Below are 20,648 nucleotides of genomic sequence, written 5' to 3'. Positions count from 1 at the left end.
TTCTTAAAAAGTTTACCGTTTATAGGATGGACAGAAGTATAAATTCAGTTACGGAAAACCGTTGATTTATAAACTGTTTGCATTAAAATTGTTCTTATTCTCATAATAATCTCATACTAAATTCTTATTTTCGTGCTGCCTGCTTAATGTCACCTCTCGGTCGAATTTTATTTGTTATTTTGATACACAGTGCAACCTTGATTATATATTGCGTACATACATAATTCGAACGTTCTATCATCAGAATATTCTATAATTCTCTATAGTGTATTTCATATACATTTATACGTATATACGTATATACGTATATACATGTTTAATACACATAGTATTTATTTCCCCTTATCAAAATTGTCGACGACAACAACCGTCGAAATAAAATCTCGTCTCAACATTTCAGTACGGTATTTACATCCGAAACGTTCCAAACAATAATGGCGTCAAAACGAGATCGGATAAATTTGACAGTTGCCGAAAGAAACGAAACCCTTATGATGGGAGAAAGAAATAAAGATCTAGAACCCATAATGGCAAAGTACGGTATTTCACAAGCCAAAGTTTATCGTATAATTACAATGAGTGAAAGGATTAAAAGACAATTCGAGACCTGCGAGGAGTTTGGGCGATTTCCAAAACGTTTAAGAAGACATACAGCGGATGTAGATAGAGTTGTTCTCTACTGGTACTTACGATGTAAGGAAAGAAACGTACAAGTGACACCAGCAGACATACAGACAAAAGCTCTAGAAATTAATAAAAAATTAAACGGACATTCTTCTTTTACAGCCAGTTCCTCTTGGTTGAAAAAGTTTAAAAAACGTTACAATATTACTCTTACGAATATCAAGATAAATGTGTCAACTGCAGATGAAATCTCTTTCTGGGAAGTTTATGCAGCTTGTATTAACTCTATGATGCAACGCAGTAACTGCGCATTGAAGAACGTTTACAATGTCGTTTATACAACAATGATGTGGAAAGTATTACCAGAAAAAACTTCTTTTTTCAACAGTGAGGAGTCGGTAGAAAGCCTAAAAATGTGCGAAGATCACGTTACTGCACTTATTTGTGCAAATGCTACCGGATGTCACAAGTTGCCAATAGTAATAATCGGTAGCGATCCGGATATTTATAATGTATACTCTTACACTACACAACACTTCTCAACTATCTACAAATCAAACACAAATGCTTGCATGAACAGTACCATTCTCAAACAATGGTACGATGAAATTTTCTTAGAATCAATTAAAGAAAGACAACGAGAGAACAACAGCGAGGAGGAATATTTCTTGTTACTAGGTAATGGTATGTTGGATTACAATGTCAAGGAACTTAATCATATAGATAAATTCGTTACAATTAAGATTCCTCCATTTTACGCATCACCACTCAGACAACCAATGAATCGTGGAATAATCACATGTTTCAAGCGAAAGTACCGAATAGAATTTTTGGAAGCAATAAGGCCAATATCTTCTGAGGGGATTGCGAAGCAAAATGTGATAAACCTCTATAAAGATTTAGACATGTGGGATTGCTGCCGCATTGTACATGATGCTTGGTTAAGTGTCGACAATGCAACACTGACATACGCGTGGGAGGAACTTTTGATGCCTAAACATATACAGAGTATGAAATGCACAAAAAGTTTTGATGCTGACATACGTAGAGCAGTTCAATTGCTGCATAAATTACCTGGATGCGAAGAGTGCGAAGAAAAAGATGTGATTAACTGGTTTCGTATTGAAAGCAAATATGATACAGACATGAAGGTGTGTGACGAAGAAGTTCTTCAAAAATTAGAAAACCATATTCTGGGTCAGGTGAATAGAGATATTAGCGGCGATGAAGTTGGACCTTCTCATGCGTAGCTTTCAAGAAAGAGCTAACATGGTTTGAAACACAAAATGAAAGTAACTCGGTGGAATTGCTTCTATTAAAACATGTGTATTAAAATGTATATTAAGAAATATAATATGATTTAGCGATAAGAAATTGTGGAACCCGTATAGTTTTATGTAGCGTTCAATTGTATGCTTGTACCATTTGGTTTGAAGTACAGGAAAAGCTGTTGTTCTATAATTCAAACACATTTATCCTTATTAGTTCCGGTAATCAAGATTCTGTTATATATGGAAGACAAGGAAAGACGTGCAATGGTATTCTTGTATTTACGTTCTCTTTGAACTTTATACTTTGAATTTGGCAAATTAGAGTTAAAGTAACTGTTAAATTAAATGTTTATTGGGAATATAGAGATGGATCGGCGAATGTATTAAACAAATATATTGTCGCACAAATAAATGATGATGACCTTAAAATCATATTTAAAAAAGGTCTTCTAGGAAAAACATTATCTACCAAATAGCATAACCTTTCCCTACGTAGTTCTTTTCATAATATTAATAACGTTGTTATTTAGGTGTCCCGATTTATGTATCCCATTCTGTATTTCAGCGGATATTTATCAGTGCGAGTACCTACCAAAGCCGGTTGATACGCGAATAATATGTGCGAAACTTGAATCGAAATTAAATTTATATTCATATAGTTATATAGTATAAAAATAAATACATATACACAAATGGGCTTCTTTTTTTCTCTCTTCTCTCTCACGTTCTTTAGAAGTTGTCCTATTAAATGAAAAAGAAACTGTAATTGTAATTAATTAATTAAATATAATTATTGAGATTGGTGACCTTGTCACGTAAAATAAAAAAAGGGGCTCGAACGAAAAGAAAAAATTAAGGTAACAAAAAAACAAGAGAATTTATTTCTTGTATTCTGAATTTACACTGACTGCGATTTTGTTCTGAGCTCCAGCCGTGACTTACTGAAGCTCTTACAATTTAACTTTCGGTAGCATCTGTTTCTTCTTTGTTTGTCATCCCTCAATATCCCCACTACCCTGTAGGCGTACGTGACCATTTTCACGCTTCTAGAACATTCAGTGGAAGGACCGTTAGGATACAGATGACTCATTAGGCACTTCGGCGATATACATTGTCGTTGTCACGTAAGATGAGAAAGAAATTTAAAGGAGAGAAGAAAACTCTATTTTTTTCCTCGTTTATACACTTCTGAACTCTAGCCGTGCCCGTTCGAGACTGAGGCTCTTACAATATTTTCTTACTTTCGGTGACATCTGTTTCTTCTTTTGTTTTTCATCCTTCATTATCCCCACTACCGTGTAGGCGTACGTGACTGTTGCTACGCTTCTAGAACATTCGGTGGAAAGACCGTTAGGACATAGATGAACCCTCAGGTACTCCGGCAATATACATTGTCGCCAAGGTCGCCATGTGTAATGTTCAAGTATCGGCTGTCTGGAGAATGTTTAGAAGTGGTCGTCTAAGGTGACGTCAGGGCAAAAGAGTTTGGGGTTACATCGTCAAGGCCGCCACATCTCTATCTCCATCATCAGGTCCATCGGATTTGAAGTATGCCGGTCGTGACAACCTCGCCGATGTATATGACTTTGAACTACGTTAAAGAAAGGAAAAGTCAAAGCAAACTAATAATTATTATTTCGAAGATTTACGAATTACTGAATATACGCTATTAAAGAAGCAGTAGCGTTGAGCTACATCATTAAACGTAAATGTTGGTACAGGTACTTGTTAACATAAGTCTCTAAAATATTTATATCTGCTTAAAAGAAAGTAGTAGGGCTAATATTTCTTTATAAGGAATTACATCGATCAATGCATCGAAAAATGTAATTTTATTTTGAAAAATGTATATAACCTTCTTCAGATCTCAACACCTATATCTGTCTGTATCCTGCCTATGTAACGTATATATATATATATAATCACGTCAGAGACCAGGACACACACATACACCGCGGGCAGGATGGTGTCCCGATCGGCATACTTCGTACCCGATGGACCGATGAGGGAAACACATGGCGACCTTGGTAACAATGTATATTGCCGGAGTACCTGAGGATTCATTTATGGCCTAACGGTCCTTCCACCAAATGTTCTAGAAGCGTAGCAACGGTCACGTACGCCTACAGGGTAGTGGGGATAATGAGGGATGACAAACAAAGAAGGAACAGATGTCACCGAAAGTAAAAATATTGTAAGAGCCTCAGTCTCGAACGGTCACGACTAGAGCTCAGAAGTGTCTTATAAGTGTATAAACGAAGAAGAAATAAAGTTTTCTTCTTTCTTTTAAATTTCTTTTTGTTTTACGTGATATTTTGGCGATCCGTGCCAGGATCCATCAACTTCAAGAAAACGAAATTACGCATTTCGGGCTACGGTCAACTTTGAAGATTGAGGATCAGTGGACCACTGTAACAGAGCAGACACTTTCGACGTTTCGACAAAGGAACACCGCAACGGAACCTTTCCTACGGGGTAAACGATCAAGGTGAGCAAGCCCTGGATTCTTTTGCCAAATACAGAACGAGAACAGACAGCACAATTAGTATAACAATAGCAACGCCACGAGAAGACAAAACCGAAACTGTTAGCGCCGCTTTAATTAACAGCGGAATAGACCCAACAGTTCAAGCTTTGCTTGATGCAATGAAGAAACAAATGTGTCGGAAAAATGTGTCGGAGGCCAGTTCCCTAATAACCGTAGACGAAGTAAACCACACCGCTAAAGATCAATCGGTCCTTCGAGAACCTCGGCCATTACATCAAACACCACCTCAACCATTTTGGGAAAGGACTTTTCTTGAACAAAATACGCAACCAGAGCTAAAAGCTGAGAGTGCATTAAAATGCATTCCGATATTAAACGGAGAGGATGATATAGGCGTGGAGGATTTTATTCATGAAATACAAGAAGTAAGAATAATGTGTAGCGAACCAACACTATTACTAAAAATGATTAAAATAGAGAAAATTGTAGGAAAAGCCGCAATGGCAATCTGCAATATTCGTATTACCGAATTCGAATCTCTGTACGAAGCATTGAGACGTAATGTAGCTGCGCAAGTATCAGTAAGAGAACAGCAGGACGAATTAAGAGGAATGAGGCAAGGATTAACCGAAAGCGTGCAAAACTATAACATCAGATTTCGAAGCGTTTTTAACAAACTCCAACACAGCATTACCAACGAGTATAGAGACGAACTAACTCGACGGGTGATGAACGAGCAACTATACATGGACTCTGTGACCGACTATGTAAGAGGCCTTCGTCCAGAAATAGGGCAGGCGCTAATGGCTAATCTCCCCCCAAACCTCATCGAAGCAGAAAGGAAAGCAATGAATATGGAAAGATACTTTCGCGAGCACAGCTCTCGCAGACAGATGACACGACAAACAACCGCCCCGCCATTTTATCGTAACCAGGCGTCTCATCCAGTAGACAATCACCTCGCTATTACAGGTAACACGAATAATAAAACTCCACTCACACAAAACATTCAACCAAGAACGAACAATTTTACGAAGTTTGAGAACAGACCATTAAGCGAAAGGACGCAAGCGAAAATGCCCCAAATGCAATCGATTGGGACACCTTCCCAATCAATGCCAAAATTTTCGAATACCGCCTCAAAGAAAAGCCCCTCCAGGAATAAACCACGTTCAAGAACAATCGGAATTAACAATGCTACCTCAGGAAGATTACCCACAATACTACTACAATTACCGGGACGACCAGGATTGCGATTTCTCGTTGACTCCGGGGCAGGAATCAACTTGCTTAAACAAAGATGCTACCCAGGAAAGACAACAATACCAGGCACAAAGAAATTCTCCATGGGACATTCCGAATACGAATCTAATTCCAAAGTCAAATTGAATTTGTTCGACAAAAAGATAGACTTATCTTTAATAGATGACGATTTCCCAATTATAGAAGATGGCGTATTAGGCTTACCCGGTTTGAATCAATATCGATTCGAACTCTCCAACGAAACATTGAAATTAGATAACAACACCCTTCTGCTGCAACAAGAACCAACCCTTGCACCAGGAGAAACCATTCAAAAACTTGTATACCTCGAAGGGAAGCCAACGCCAGTGTGCTTTATCAATGGTGGTAAGTCCTCAATTCAAGTTTCTAACATTATCGAAAATACAAATACCATAGATCAAATCCAAAAATTCAAATCTTCGATTCGACTATCGCACATAGAAAAACCTCTCAGAGAACCTATAGAAAAGATTCTTCTCTATTACATGGATGTATTTAATTTAGACAGCGAAACATTACCGTGTACATCTCTTGCTAAACATTCCATTACATTGAAAGAAGATAAAATCATCAACGTAAAATCCTACCGTCCTCCCGAACACCATAAAATCGAAATAAACAAACAAATGACGGAAATGTTAGACAAAAAGATTATAGAACCCTCCGACTCTCCCTATAACTCTCCCGTCTGGGTCGTCCCAAAGAAAATCGACGCGTCGGGGAAACAAAAGTGGCGAATAGTGATTGACTTTCGGAAGTTAAACGAATTAACGGACCAAGACGCATATCCATTACCCGACATTGACGATATACTATCGCAACTAGGGAACGCAAAATATTTCTCCGCTTTAGACTTATCCTCGGGATTCCATCAAATACCCATGGATGAGAATTCGAGGAAGTACATTGCATTTAGCACACCACAAGGGCACTTCCACTATAACAGGATGCCATTCGGGCTCAAGAACGCACCCGCTACCTTTCAAGGAATGATGGACACCGCGTTAAGAGGTTTAATTAATAATCATTGTTTCGTCTATCTCGATGATATCATTATATTCGGGCAATCGATAGAGGAACATAATAAAAACTTAGCCATTATACTCCAAAGACTCAGGGAGGTAGGTCTAAAAGTACAACCGGATAAATGTGAATTCTTAAAACCCGAATTGGAATATTTAGGACACTTAGTGACAGCAAACGGAGTAAAACCTAACCCTGAAAAGATAGAAGCAGTAAAGAACTTCAAACTACCCAAAAATCTTACGGATGTAAAATCGTTCCTTGGGCTAGCCGGATACTATAGGAAATTTATTAGGAATTTCTCGAAAATTGCCAAACCGTTAACAGAACTAACTAAGAAAGACATACAATTCCACTGGACTGACAAAACACAACTTAGCTTCGATACATTAAAAGAAAGACTATGCCAAGCGCCAGTACTAAAATATCCCGACTATACGAAAACATTTACGTTAACAACGGGCGCCAGTAATGAAGGACTAGGAGCCATCCTTTCACAAGACGGACACCCTTGTTGCTTCATTTCAAGGACATTAAACCCCCCTGAACGAAATTATACCACGACGGAAAAAGAATTTTTCGTTCGAACTAATTATTCGTTCGTTCATTCTCTTTCGAACTAACATTTGGACACAAGGCCAATCTTCCCTCTACCATATCCCAAAATCCCCAAAGAACATACGCTGATGAGGTTAGCTTCAGGAAACGAGAATGGGATGCCAAGCTACTTAAAGCCAGAGAAACTCTAATGAAGAGTAAACAAAGATACCAAAGAGATCAAAGAAAAAAAATTATTAAACCTCAACCCATTTTTAGAGAAGGAGATTTAATATTAGTTCATAATGATCATAAAGAACACAAGTTAGATACTGAATGGCTAGGGCCATACACCATTGAAAAAGTAAAAACCCCTTATTACGAAATAATGGTGAATGACTCGATTAGGAATATACATGGTAATCGTATTAAACCTTATTTTCCAGGACGATCTTCACCTTCTCCATAAGTAGCTGTTATGCACTTTGTTTTTGTTTTGTTTTGTTGATTAAGACAAAGAAGAAAACACACTTTTAGCCAATTAGCCTCCATAAAACAATCCTGAAGAAACACTAAGATTTTGGATGACCAAAATCAATCTAAGGAGGGAGGTATGTAACGTAAATCACGTCAGAGACCAGGACACGCACACACACCGCGGGCAGGATGGTGTCCCGATCGGCATACTTCGTACCCGATGGACCGATGAGGGAAACACATGGCGACCTTGGCGACAATGTATATTGCCGGAGTACCTGAGGATTCATTTATGACCTAACGGTCCTTCCACCAAATGTTCTAGAAGCGTAGCAACAGTCACGTACGCCTACAGGGTAGTGGGGATAATGAGGGATGACAAACAAAGAAGGAACAGATGTCACCGAAAGTAAAAATATTGTAAGAGCCTCAGTCTCGAACGGTCACGGCTAGAGCTCAGAAGTGTCTTATAAGTGTCTTATACAGTGTCTGTATAAACGAAGATTTTAAATTTCTTTTTATTTTACGTGACACCTACATCATACTATATCACTCTAGATCTCCCATATATGTTTTTGAACACAATTTTCTTCTTCAGTGTATCGGGTCGAAATTATTCGTCCAAATTAACCGTGTCAGTTAAAAGTATTTACAATTATGTTCAATAAGTAGGGTAGGGCTAGGTTACCAGAAGGTAACAATTCTATTTACTTTTCTAAATTTGTAAAAGTATTAATGGCGAAATATTGGTTGATAAATCTGTATTTGAGAACCAGATCCATATTTGCAGAAATTTAATTATACTTACTCAGACTCCTTTATCAGATTATTACATCAGAATATTACATGATAAATTAGAAATATTTAATATATGTGGTAACTTAATGGGTCTTAGAGGAAAGGCAAGTAATAATGTTTTAGTTTAACAAGCAATACTGAATACAACGAACTGATCACAATATCGTCGTACGTCTTATTATCATACTCGGCTCTCAACTTCCCGATTCATACTCTCTGGCAGTTTTGCTGGTGAGTGCCGAAGCGTGCAGACGTGTGTCCAGTGCCCTGTGAAGTACACAAAACTACACGTGACGCCCATCTGTCGAGAGCGAATCTAACAAACCTAGCTAAGTGTTCACACAGCCTCTCGACTAGTTCTTTCATATTGAATTAACTAGCTCGATGATGGTCCTAACATCTCAAACAGGCTCTCCGGAGCTAAGTTATAACACCGCCGTTCTTCCTCCCCCGTGGCAAAGGGGCAACACATCTCTCTTTGCAAACGACCAGCACACGAAAAAAACGCAAGCTGGAAGCAATCAAGACCAATGTGAACAAGAGCCAAACTAAACTACCAGCTAGCCAAGTGACCACCTACAACAGGTTCTCAATACTGGAGACTCAGTTTGCTGGTGAGTGCCGAAGCGTGCAGACGTGTGTCCAGTGCCCTGCGAAGTTCACAAAACAACACGTGACGCCCATCTGTCGAAACCGAGTCCAACAAACCAAGCCAAGAGTTCGTAAACGTACTAGTGAAAAAGTGAAAAATCCAACGCCACTAAGCTCTGGTCGGAATCACAGACTCTCGACTAGTTATTTCACATTGAATTAACTAGATCGACGATGGCCCAATCATCCCTAACGGGAGCTACGGAGCGTAGTTACAACAACGCTGCTCTTCCTCTCCCGTGGCAAAGGGACAATACACCCCATTTTGCAAACGACCCTCAAACGAAAAAACGCAAATTCGAAGCTAGCAGGACCAATGTGAGCAAATGGCAAACCAACCCACCAGCCAGCCAAGTGACCACCAACAACAGGTTCGCGATACTGGAGGCGGGAGTCGCTATGGATACAACCACAGAGGTAAATACACAACCTACACAAAAAACCCCCCCTCCACCGCCAATCTTTATCGATGATGTCATTGACATCCAATCAATAACAACGACAATCCAAAAAGAAATCGGCAAGGACGAATATAAATTGAAAATCAGCAACAACAGCGTAAAAGTCCTGCCGGCCAACCCTGACGCATATAGGAAATTAACGAAGTTGTTAAAAAACCTGAATGCCAACTTACACACATACGAACTCAAGCAAGAAAGACCATTTCGAGTGGTGCTACGCAATATCCACCGCTCAGTCGACCTAGACGAACTAAAGTTCGAACTTCAAACACATGGCCACGAGGTAACCAACATCAGCAACATTAGACAAAGAGTCACAAAAAATCCCCTATCGCTATTTTTCGTAGATTTAAAACAAAAAGGAAATAACAAAGAAATCTACAACGTCAACCGGCTGATGAACTCCATAGCTCAATTCGAGCCACCTCATGTAAAGAAAGAAATAGTACAATGCAAAAGGTGCCAAAAGTACGGCCACACGCAGAAATACTGCAATCATAACTTCCGGTGCGTAAAATGTGCAGGTAGTCACCCCACTGACCAATGCACTAAATACCCTGAAACCCCCGCGAAATGCATCCACTGTCAAGGAGAGCATCCTGCGAACTACAAAGGATGCTCAGCCTATAAAACGCTACATAATATTAAGTATCCAAAACAAAGAAACAAGGAGATTACCATACAGGAACCAAGACCCCAAAAACTCACCTCACCATCAGTATCCTATGCGCAGGCAACACAAGGAAACGTAACTCGAAAACCCACAGAGAACACACAGAAAATAGTGCTCCCACCCCACAAAACACAGACAACTTCACTAGACTCGAAAAACTTATCGAGAAGCAATCTGAGCAAATTAACAACTTGCTGTCACTTCTCACACTCTTCATGGACAAATTCATACGCACAGAAGCAAAATAAAACCAATGCGAATAGCTCTGTGGAACGCCAACGGTCTAGCTCAGCACAAATTTGAACTAGAACTATTCTTAAAACAACAGCAAATAGACATGATGCTCATATCCGAAACCCACTTCACCGACAAAAACTACCTCAAAATACACGGCTACAACTTTGTACCACACTCAACACCCCAGCGGAAAGGCCCACGGCGGCACCGGAATCATAATCAAAGCAAACATCAAGCACTACGAACTTCCACCATTCCAGAAAGACTACCTCCAAGCAACAAACGTAGCAATAGAAGACTATCATGGTACAATCACCACCTCAGCTGTATACTGCCCTCCCAGACACTCCATCGCCAAAGAAGACTTCGACCACTTCCTGGACACCCTGGGCAACAGATGCATAGCCGGAGGAGACTACAACGCTAAACACACCCAATGGGGTAGCAGACTGGTTACAGTAAGAGGCAAAAACCTCCTCAACAGCATAATATCCAACAACCTCAACTACCTTACCACATACGAACCCACACACTGGCCCACCGACACAAACAAAATACCCGATCTCCTTGATTTCTTCATAACTAAAAATATCTCGCCAAGACACGTCCAAATCAATTCCTCGGCTGATCTCTCCTCTGATCATTCCCCCGTGATAGTAACAGTCAGTTCAACTATCATCGAGAATACACCTAATGGCTCCATTCATAACCAACACACCAACTGGCAGCTCTTTAGAGAAGTCTTTACCCACACAACTTCAGCCTCAACCTCACTAAAAACCAATGAAGAAATCGAAGCAGCCACGGAATACCTAAACACGAGCATAATAAACGCTATCCGCCTCTCCACACCGGCAATAACGTCCATCAGCAATCACGAATACCCCCAGTACATATTTAAAAAAATAGCAGAAAAACGTAGACTAAGAAGGATATGGCAGACCCATAGAACACCGGAGGACAAACGCAAACTAAACAACGCAACTAGAAAACTATCCAAAACCATAAAGAACTACAATAATGACCGTTTTCACAAATATCTCGCCAGCCTGTCCCCCACAGCCGACTCAAACTACTCACTATGGAAAGCCTCCAGGAAACTCACGCGCCCCCCACAAATAATACCTCCAATCCGCCGCCCGCAGGGTGGATGGGCGCGTAGCCCTATAGAAAAAGCCAACCTATTTGCCAAACACTTGACTGAAGTATTCCAACCCCATTCCTCCATAGCCGCAGCGGACGTCACCGAATACCTGCACACTCCCTTCCAAATGTCCCCTCCTATCCAACCCTTCACTTCTGCAGAGATCATAGAAGCAATCAGTCGCCTAAACCCCAAGAAAGCAGCAGGTCACGACCTAATAGGAAATAAAGCAATCAAGGAACTCCCCATAAAAGGGATTGCACTCATCGCATCAATCTTTAACGCCATCCTCCGCCTTGAACACTTTCCTAAGGCGTGGAAAATCTCACTAATCACCCTCATCCCCAAACCCGGTAAACCAATATATGAAGCCAGCTCCTATCGCCCAATCAGTCTCTTACCTACCCTGTCTAAACTATTCGAGAGGATGCTCACGAACCGTCTCCTTCCACTCCTAGAAGAATTGAAAACTCTCCCAGATCACCAATTCGGCTTCCGAAAACAACACTCAACAGTAGAGCAAATCCACCGCATAACCCACATGATCAGCCAAACCCTTGAAAAGAAAAAATACTGCTCAGCCGTATTCCTAGACATCCAACAGGCATTCGATAAAGTATGGCATGAAGGGCTACTTTACAAGCTTAAAAAAAATCCTACCCCACCCATACTACTCCATCTTAAAATCCTACCTAACCAACAGACAATTCATAGTTAAATGTCTAGGCGCCACTTCCGCAACATTCCCAATAGAATCCGGCATACCGCAAGGTAGTGTCCTCGGACCCCTACTATTCTCCATCTACACTGCCGACTTACCCATATCAAACGAGGTAACAATAGCAACATTTGCCGACGACACAGCACTATTAGCTACCCACGCAGACCCGGCAATTGCCTCATCCACTCTCCAGCGAAGTCTCGACTCCATGGAAAAGTGGTTCCAAAAATGGGGCTTTAAAATAAACGAAAAAAAATCCTCCCATGTAACCTTCACGCTCCGAAAACAAACCTGCCCCCAGGTCACCATTAACAACACAATAATCCCAAGCAGGGACTCCGTAAGATACCTGGGCATGACCCTGGACAGGAGGCTAACCTGGAAAAAACATATCTCGGAAAAAACAAAGCAACTAAAGGAAAAACTAAGAAAATTCTATTGGCTCACGGGCCGACGCTCCAAACTAAACATACAGAACAAAATAACCCTCTACAAGGCCGTAATAAAACCTGTCTGGACCTACGGAATCCAACTATGGGGAACAGCAAGTAACTCCAACATTGATATACTCCAACGCTTCCAATCGAAAACGCTAAGATCCCTATTAAATGCACCCTGGTATGTTACCAACGAAACAATACACCGAGACCTCAAGATACCTACAGTCAAAGACGAAATACACAAGTCCAGAAGCAGATATAACACAAGAGTCAACAACCACCACAACCCACTAGTCACTCAACTACTGGACACGACGGACCAGATCCGCAGACTAAAAAGAAAATACCCTCTAGATTAAATCCTTAGTTTCTACTAGAACCAACAATATAAAACTATTATAATCCATGTCATTGTATCACGCCAAACTAAGTTACTGAAAATTCTCAACGAGAATTGATTGTAAATATTCTAATAAATAAAAAAAAAAAAAAAAGCGTTACCGTGATGGAGAACCACTCTCCCGTACGATCTCTAAGACGATTCAAGTAACTCTCAGATACGTAGTAATTGTCCCATGCATTAACATTGAGTACAACTTAGACGCTGAAGAAAAGTAGAGCTCGTCATCCCATTGACCGCGGATTCGTTAGTGAGCCTAGGATCATTGTCATTAGCTTCTCGAGTATCTAATTATCGCGATTACTTGTCCAATTCCATCATAGTCATATTTGCACTAGTAAATATCTCCTCTATTGCATAATGATCACGTCTAGCGCCAATAGGGATTCGTTTCACGCCCTTAACCCTAACTCTAATCTTAACGCCAACCCGACATATATATATTGTAATTTTTATACTATTGCATAAGTATTGTTATAGAACATTTTTTTCATGTTAAACTATTTCAGTAAATGTTTGAATAATTTAATTTGATCATACTTAAATAATAAATGTTTAATATTTTTAAAATATTTATAATTTTTACAAAAATAATATTCATTTGACATAGAATATACATTTATTATAAGAATTTAGAATGTAACAAATACATTTTTATACCTTACAATGAATACTTATGTATGAAGACAATTTTAATAAATATTTATATGTATATAATATATATATTTAATATATTTAAATATATATATATTAATATATTTAAATATTTTTAAAATAGCAAAAGAAAAAAAAAGAAAAAATATATATGTAATATATATACATATTCAAGTATCAAGTATTATAGAAAACATGATATTTCGGGTATTTATATATATGTCGGAGATGAAAGGATACCGAAGCCTTCCCTTTGGAATCTTGGAAAAATCCCTTAACATTATAATCTAGATTCTATCATAGCCGTAATTAAACAAATTGTCATCACTCAATTCAATTGTATTTGTTCGAGATTTGTGATAGTGAGCTTGTGCTCGAGGCGACAACTAGTCGCCGAACGTAGCCGCGGTCAAGGGATGAACGCTTTGTCTAACAAAGGCATGAAGTAACTCTATAGCTCTCCTTAAAAGAAATAGTTGGGACGGTGCACGACAGTAAACATTTCAACGATTTCTGTCCCGTGGCTCGCCACACACAGACTTTGTCCTTCGGGTAAGATGATTGCCAGATGTCAACGCATCTTCACAGTATATGTTTAGCTGGCCGAGGACCCGTTACAAATCTTAAGTTTCAGTTATATAAAGTCCTTCAAATAGACAAATAGTCTTTATCCAAACTACGGGAAGATAGGGCAAATCTATTTTTCTCACGAACGACGCTTCCCGCTAGCAACTTTCCCTCAAGGGCGGCTAGCATCCTTCTCTAACCACCAACATGGAAATCAACATCGAATTCGATGATCTCGTGCCCATAGACACACCCATTATAGTTTTCCTTAATAGCGTCACCGTGATGGAGAGACACTCTCTTGTACGACCTCATCAACGATTAAACCGTCATTCTTATACGTAGTGATTGCTCCTTGCATTAACATTGAGTATAACTTCGACGCTAAAGAAGGGTAAAGTTCGGCATCCCGTTGACCGCGGATTCGTTATCGAACCTGAGACCACTGTCATTAGTACCGCGAGTATCTAAATACTGTGAGTAACTACCGATGCTGTAATACCCCTACTTGTGTTAATAAACTGTACCTTTGTTATACCGCACCGATAGCTAATTTCAAGAAAAACTTATCGAACACCTAATCCTAATCATAACGTCAACCCGACATATATATATTTGTTTTATACAGATTTGTTAGAATTATATGGTTCTTTTTAAATAATAATCTTTGGTTTCATTTTTTTGTATTATGAAAAAGAATGAAACTAGAACAGAATTTCATTAAAGATAGTAAAAGTATGTTACACTAGAAAAGGCTCACTGTATATATATCATTCATATTTAAATATTAATAAAAGGTCGTAATAGTTCCTAAAATTCTTTGCAAACAAGAAGCACATTGCTACATATTGTTAGATTCTGATGTTATTAGTGGAAAGTTTTGTGTATCTATAAGTAAATCTTCATTTATATTTGCTTTTTCTTCAGGTTCAAATTCATCTACATCCTCTCCATCAGTTATTACTTGAGGACCGGTAGATTTATATTGGAATGCAGAATGTGATAAATCAACTTCAACAGGAAATAACATTGCAGAGGATAATAAGTCCCGTGTATTAGCATAATATTTTGCTAAACCAGCTGCAAATTTTTGCAATTGCCATACGACATCTTGAACATGTTTATTGTCTAACAATTCGAGTTTTACAAGTACATCTGATCTAAGTTTACCAAATTTCGCACGAGCTTCTTGTCGACATCTTAAGATTAGACGATATTCATAATTGCCTGTTTCCACTCGATAAAAAGGTTCTTGTATTGATGCATAACTTTGTTCCTCATCATCCATTTCTTTTATTTTCAAGCAATAAGAAAGATATTCAAATTTTGCATCAGCATATTTGCTTATGGTTAATCGAGTATCTGGAATAGCTTTGTGAAGATATGTGCCTAAATCATTTAATATAGGTTTCAAATTTTTTAAAATTGTTATTCCATATTTTTCCATTTGTCTATGTTGTTCACCAAATTGTCTGAAAGCTTCACTAGCTCGTGGTTGTGGTTCTCTTACTCCTATTGCAGCAAAGGCATCACCAAATACTAAAATATGCAATGTAATGATACTTAAAATATATATATATATATATATAAAATTATAAATATATATATATAATTATAAATATATATATATAATCTCAAAATTGAATAATTTTTGACACAGTTAAATTTAAAAGTGATTTTTGGAATTTGATAATTTATTTAAAAATGTATAACAATACCTTTGTATATTTGTATTAAATCAAAAAAGCTATGTAAAGTAGCATTAGCATGGGAAACTAAACCTCTATACAAATTTTCTGTGCGCTGCAATGCCATTAATCGTTGTACAAGTGCGTCGTTACAAAGAATGGCACGTGATAATCCAAGTGCATCTGCTGTTGCACTTCCCATTCCTTCAATTAATCTATGTTTTACCTAAAATTAATTTAAGGTTTAAAATAATGTAATTATTTATAATAAATATATAAGTTTAGACAATAAATACCTTTTTCAAAGCTATATCAAGAGTACGACCTTGTTTAGGATCAGCATGTAATTTATTATAATTAATACTGACTTCAGAATCACAAGATTGTATCATTTTTGCAACTTCTACTTTTGTCTTTCCTTTAACTGATACTCCATTTACTGCTACAAGTTCATCTCCTGATTGTAAAGTACCATCTATAGCTGCAGGTGAATAGTCAAAAATTTGTACAATATACAAGCAGGGGCATAATGGTGCTCCACCTCCAATACTTATGCCAATAAGATTACTGCTATCTTTTTGTATTACAATATTGCCAGAAGTTATGGTCATACCCCTGTATAAATTAATAAAACAAAAGAATACATTAATATATTGTTTCACATAAATTAATGGTATAATACTTATTTGATACAATTTGCTTCCATACTCATATTCTTAGCATGAAATAAGTTATAAACATATTTATTATAATAACAACAATAATAATAAATTAATAATACTTCTAATATAAATGCATATAAATATAAAGTATGCTGTACATTAACATAAAACTATCTATTATATTATTGTTTATAATATTTTTTAACAGCTAATAATGTGCATAAATAGATACAAAATAATTTTAAAAGCTTAGAGGTATGACATTTCATAAAATAAAGCTTAATATATAAATAAAGAAGAATAAAACAATTTAAATACAAATCTGTATCGAATAACTGGTAAAAAAAAATCCTTACCTGAATGTTCTGATAATAATTAAATGTTTAGAAATATTAAACTAAAAAATACTGAATTATGTTATTAATTTTTATGAAACACTATAAACAAATTAAGTACCAATTAATATATTAAAATATAACTTTAGCATTAAACACATTATTATCAAAACTTACGTATTATTGGGTAGATGATGAAGAGACTGATCTTGATTGACCAGTTCTACATCTGGTCTACGTTCCATAATGATTAAAAGAAACAGAAAACATACAGTTTGTGATATCTCTTAAATGTATTATAGAAAATGTTAGTAAAAGAAATTTAAATGAAAGACAAAATAGTGGAACATAAAAATGCATACATGCGATTTTCCATTGTAGTAAATTGATGCAATTGTGCATTAGCTGATGGCACGGTGGTTAATGGAACAAAACTTTCTTTAGATTCATCGACAATATTTGTTAAAGTTACATTATTTGTAGATAGTACTGTTTGATCCACTAGACTATCCCACCGTACCGTGGCATACAAACATGCATTTTACAAGAAAAAGAAAGCATATTTAAATTGAAATGTAACACATATCAATAAGTAAATAATCAATTGTATGAAACCAACATCTTATCTTCTTCGAAGAAGAAATCATCATAATCCATACTTGCAATCTGCAATGTTAATAAAGATTAAGTTAGTGTTCAACGCTTTAATTTTTTAGATGTAATGTTAGTTATAATTAAATAAAATATTTTAGTAATATACATTAAAATCCATGTATTTTTAATGTAATTTGTGATAAACTGTAACAGAATAAACGCGTAACATTAAAGACAAATACTAATCCTAATACCTTTATGAACTGCTTATATTAAAGAAACAAGTCAATATGACACATATAAACTTTACTTCCCAGTTCCAAGGAATAAATATAATCGATTCTTTGTTACTGTGTGTTGCATCGTTATCATGTACATATATGTAGAGATGTGCATACAGATTCAAATAATTGAAAACAAATTAAATTAATTTTCATAACTGATACTTTTTTATAGATATATAACCCTTTACGAAATTTTTCTTTTGTAAATAATTACTTTAGAAACATTTATTGAAAACATAAACATAAAAGTAAGTACATTTTACTGCTGGTTACTTTACGCGTGATTTTATTGGTACTGATAAATTTTCTAGTAATTATAAGCAAGATCATATAAACAGATCTCGACACTTGCTAGAGAAAACTGTCCGAAAATTGAGTCGTGAGAAATCAACATGGAAGACAATGAAGTTCTAGTTCTTTAGAGATAGAAATGAACAGAGTGTCTCTGCTCGGTGTTTCGGTATGTGAATCACGAGACCCGATTATATGATCTTGATCCCAGTTACAAGGTTCCCCTTTTGGGAATGACCATTTACGATCACGTAAATAGATCTCAACACTCATATACAAAAAGAAGCACCGAAGCGACTCAATTTTCAGATGGTTTTCCCTAGCAAGCGTCGAGAATCGAGCATGTTATGTGAGGTACAGGTGATACAATACATAATACTACCCTCGATCGACGTAACAATAAATTCCACTTTCAAAAATGTTTGCACTGATAAATAAATGTATGTGTTTTCCTTACTATATTTTGCATGCAAATTTTATTAATTCTCTAAAAATCTATGTATTTCAATAAGTAGTTAGGAAAATATAATTTTTAGTACAAAACTTCCAGCCTACATGCGTCACTTTTAACATTTTAACATTTTAACAAGTATGTACGTCGTTTCGCATATATTATTGAGGGTTATTTTAATGAATTCTTGATATCACATGACGCCACGTCCCTTATGTTACTTCTTTTGTTCGTCTGTTCCATGAGTTGTATATGACGCGACGCGAATAAGTATTCAGATAGCCAAATCTGTTTTAGCAGATTCTGTTGAAAACCTGTTACCAGCTTTTATGTACGAAAAGTCTGCAGACTTGATACAGGATCTATTATATTCGATTATGTTAGTAGATTGTCAGCAGAAATATAACAGAACCTGTTGTAGCAGATTAGTGGTAGAAATCGAGCAGTTCCTCAAATTCAACCATTTATACATTTTTAATACAAGCGCATGTTTTTTCTTCTTTTTTTTTATTATTATTTAATTTGTACTTTACAATTTGTCCAGCTGGAAATTCGGTAAATTTTTCTAGCTTAATTGTTAAATAACATGTAGATACCATCTTCGAGTTCGACTATTTTATTTCTTTAGTGAGATCAGTGGGGTGTTTTCTTTTTAGTCTTCTTTCTATGAGAGTTTTGCTCGCTTCAGCAGCCAGTTGGTTTGGATGTGTTGCCATTCTTTCCTTGTATTTTTTTTTGCGTACCTGCCAATTTCTTCTTTGACCGTTTGTATTTTCAAGTCTTTGCGTATATCCTCGTTTCTAACACACCATGGGGTGTTGACTATTGTTCTCAGTACCTTCGTGGATGCTATTAAGACTGGTAATAAAATTTGAACGGAAAAATACATACATGCTAAACTAATGAAAGCCACGGATAGAAAATAGCTTTTTAAAAAATCGCTTCGCTTGTCCGGTATGGCATAAATCGTGTACCCACCGTTAACACACAAAAAGTTCTTTACTTGTGTATGCCCTCGAATATTTCAACAGTATTTTTTACTATACACCATAGGTCTGTCTAATGGTGAGGCCCAGATACTTCACCTGGATTCTCATCTCGACTTCCGCCTCCTCCAACTGTAGGTTATACCTGGCTTAAGGTGTCCCGTGACAGTCTCTGGTGCAGATCCACAGGGTTACAACCCTTCTCAGCGGACACAGTCCCAACTCTAGCTTCAACCCTCTAATTGTGGCGACCACGCCCCGTGTCATCGGCATAATACGTCAGCGCCGTGTCCGAGGGCATCGGCTTCCGGAGTATCGTGCCGTAGGTCAGATCCCAGAAGAGCGACCCTAAAACTGATTCCTGTGGGACCCCACGATGCACAGCCGAATGCAAGTAACCTAGGTTCAGTACAGCTCCTTTTACATTTACGCCATTATCTGTTACAAATTGCAACAGTTTTGTCCAATATTTGCTACTCCAGCAAAATACATTTTAGATATGATATGTCACTCGCATGGTGTCCGGTCACTTTGTGCGTAACCCGGGATCCATCTTTCGGCCGAGGCGGCCACTAGCTGTGCAAATATAATTAGTCGGACCGCAATAATCCTATGGAACTGTAATGAAACTAAGCATTTGTATTTTACAGTTAGGGCCCTTAATCGTTATAAAATATATTCAAGTCGAAACGTTCCTTATGGTTATTGTTTCATCAGGTAAAAAGTAGAGAAAGATGGGTTTTTCCATTTTTCCCGGGATTTCCACCCGCAAGCAACCAGTGGTGGGGCGACCAACACCCAGCAAGAGTTTTCCTCTACGACAGTATCGTCATCGAACTTCACTGGTTTACCATCGTCAGATCAGTCATCTCCAGATTGATTTTCCATCTTTAGAATAGTCAACATC

General features: G+C 37.4%; 2 protein-coding genes and 1 long non-coding RNA gene across 7 annotated transcripts; 2 read left to right on the top strand and 1 right to left on the bottom strand.

The window, feature by feature from the left end:
* Positions 1-365: 365 nt before the first annotated feature.
* LOC100642546 (jerky protein homolog-like) lies at positions 366-2,588 on the top strand. The gene is made up of 2 exons (XM_012318448.3): positions 366-693; positions 787-2,588. The coding sequence occupies exons 1-2, from the start codon at positions 435-437 to the stop codon at positions 1,872-1,874; spliced, it is 1,347 nt and encodes a 448-aa protein (XP_012173838.2). The 5' UTR covers positions 366-434; the 3' UTR covers positions 1,875-2,588.
* A 12,526-nt stretch (positions 2,589-15,114) lies between these two features.
* On the bottom strand, positions 15,115-18,244 carry LOC125387122 (PRKCA-binding protein). 5 transcript variants are annotated; one of them, XM_048414273.1, is made up of 8 exons: positions 17,984-18,244; positions 17,755-17,801; positions 17,498-17,641; positions 17,313-17,369; positions 16,435-16,753; positions 16,169-16,364; positions 15,621-15,989; positions 15,115-15,530 (listed from the first exon to the last, which is right to left on the bottom strand). In XM_048414273.1, the coding sequence occupies exons 2-8, from the start codon at positions 17,790-17,792 to the stop codon at positions 15,292-15,294; spliced, it is 1,362 nt and encodes a 453-aa protein (XP_048270230.1). In that variant the 5' UTR covers positions 17,793-17,801; positions 17,984-18,244; the 3' UTR covers positions 15,115-15,291. The 5 variants fall into 5 exon arrangements, with proteins under 5 accessions (XP_048270230.1, XP_048270228.1, XP_048270229.1 ...); XM_048414271.1 differs by having other exon boundaries at positions 15,115-15,989; positions 17,984-18,243; XM_048414272.1 differs by lacking the exon at positions 17,313-17,369 and having other exon boundaries at positions 15,115-15,989; positions 17,984-18,242.
* Positions 18,245-18,528: 284 nt separating this feature from the next.
* Positions 18,529-20,369, top strand: LOC125387123. The gene is made up of 3 exons (XR_007227675.1): positions 18,529-18,658; positions 19,809-20,144; positions 20,239-20,369. It is a non-coding gene; the product is annotated as an uncharacterized LOC125387123 (long non-coding RNA).
* The last annotated feature ends 279 nt before the right edge of the window (positions 20,370-20,648 follow it).

Source organism: Bombus terrestris, unplaced genomic scaffold (assembly GCF_910591885.1).
Source record: "Bombus terrestris unplaced genomic scaffold, iyBomTerr1.2, whole genome shotgun sequence".
NCBI lineage: Eukaryota > Metazoa > Arthropoda > Insecta > Hymenoptera > Apidae > Bombus > Bombus terrestris.
The sequence above is the reverse complement of the archived record's forward strand: the minus strand, read 5'-3'. Positions and strand labels throughout refer to the sequence as shown.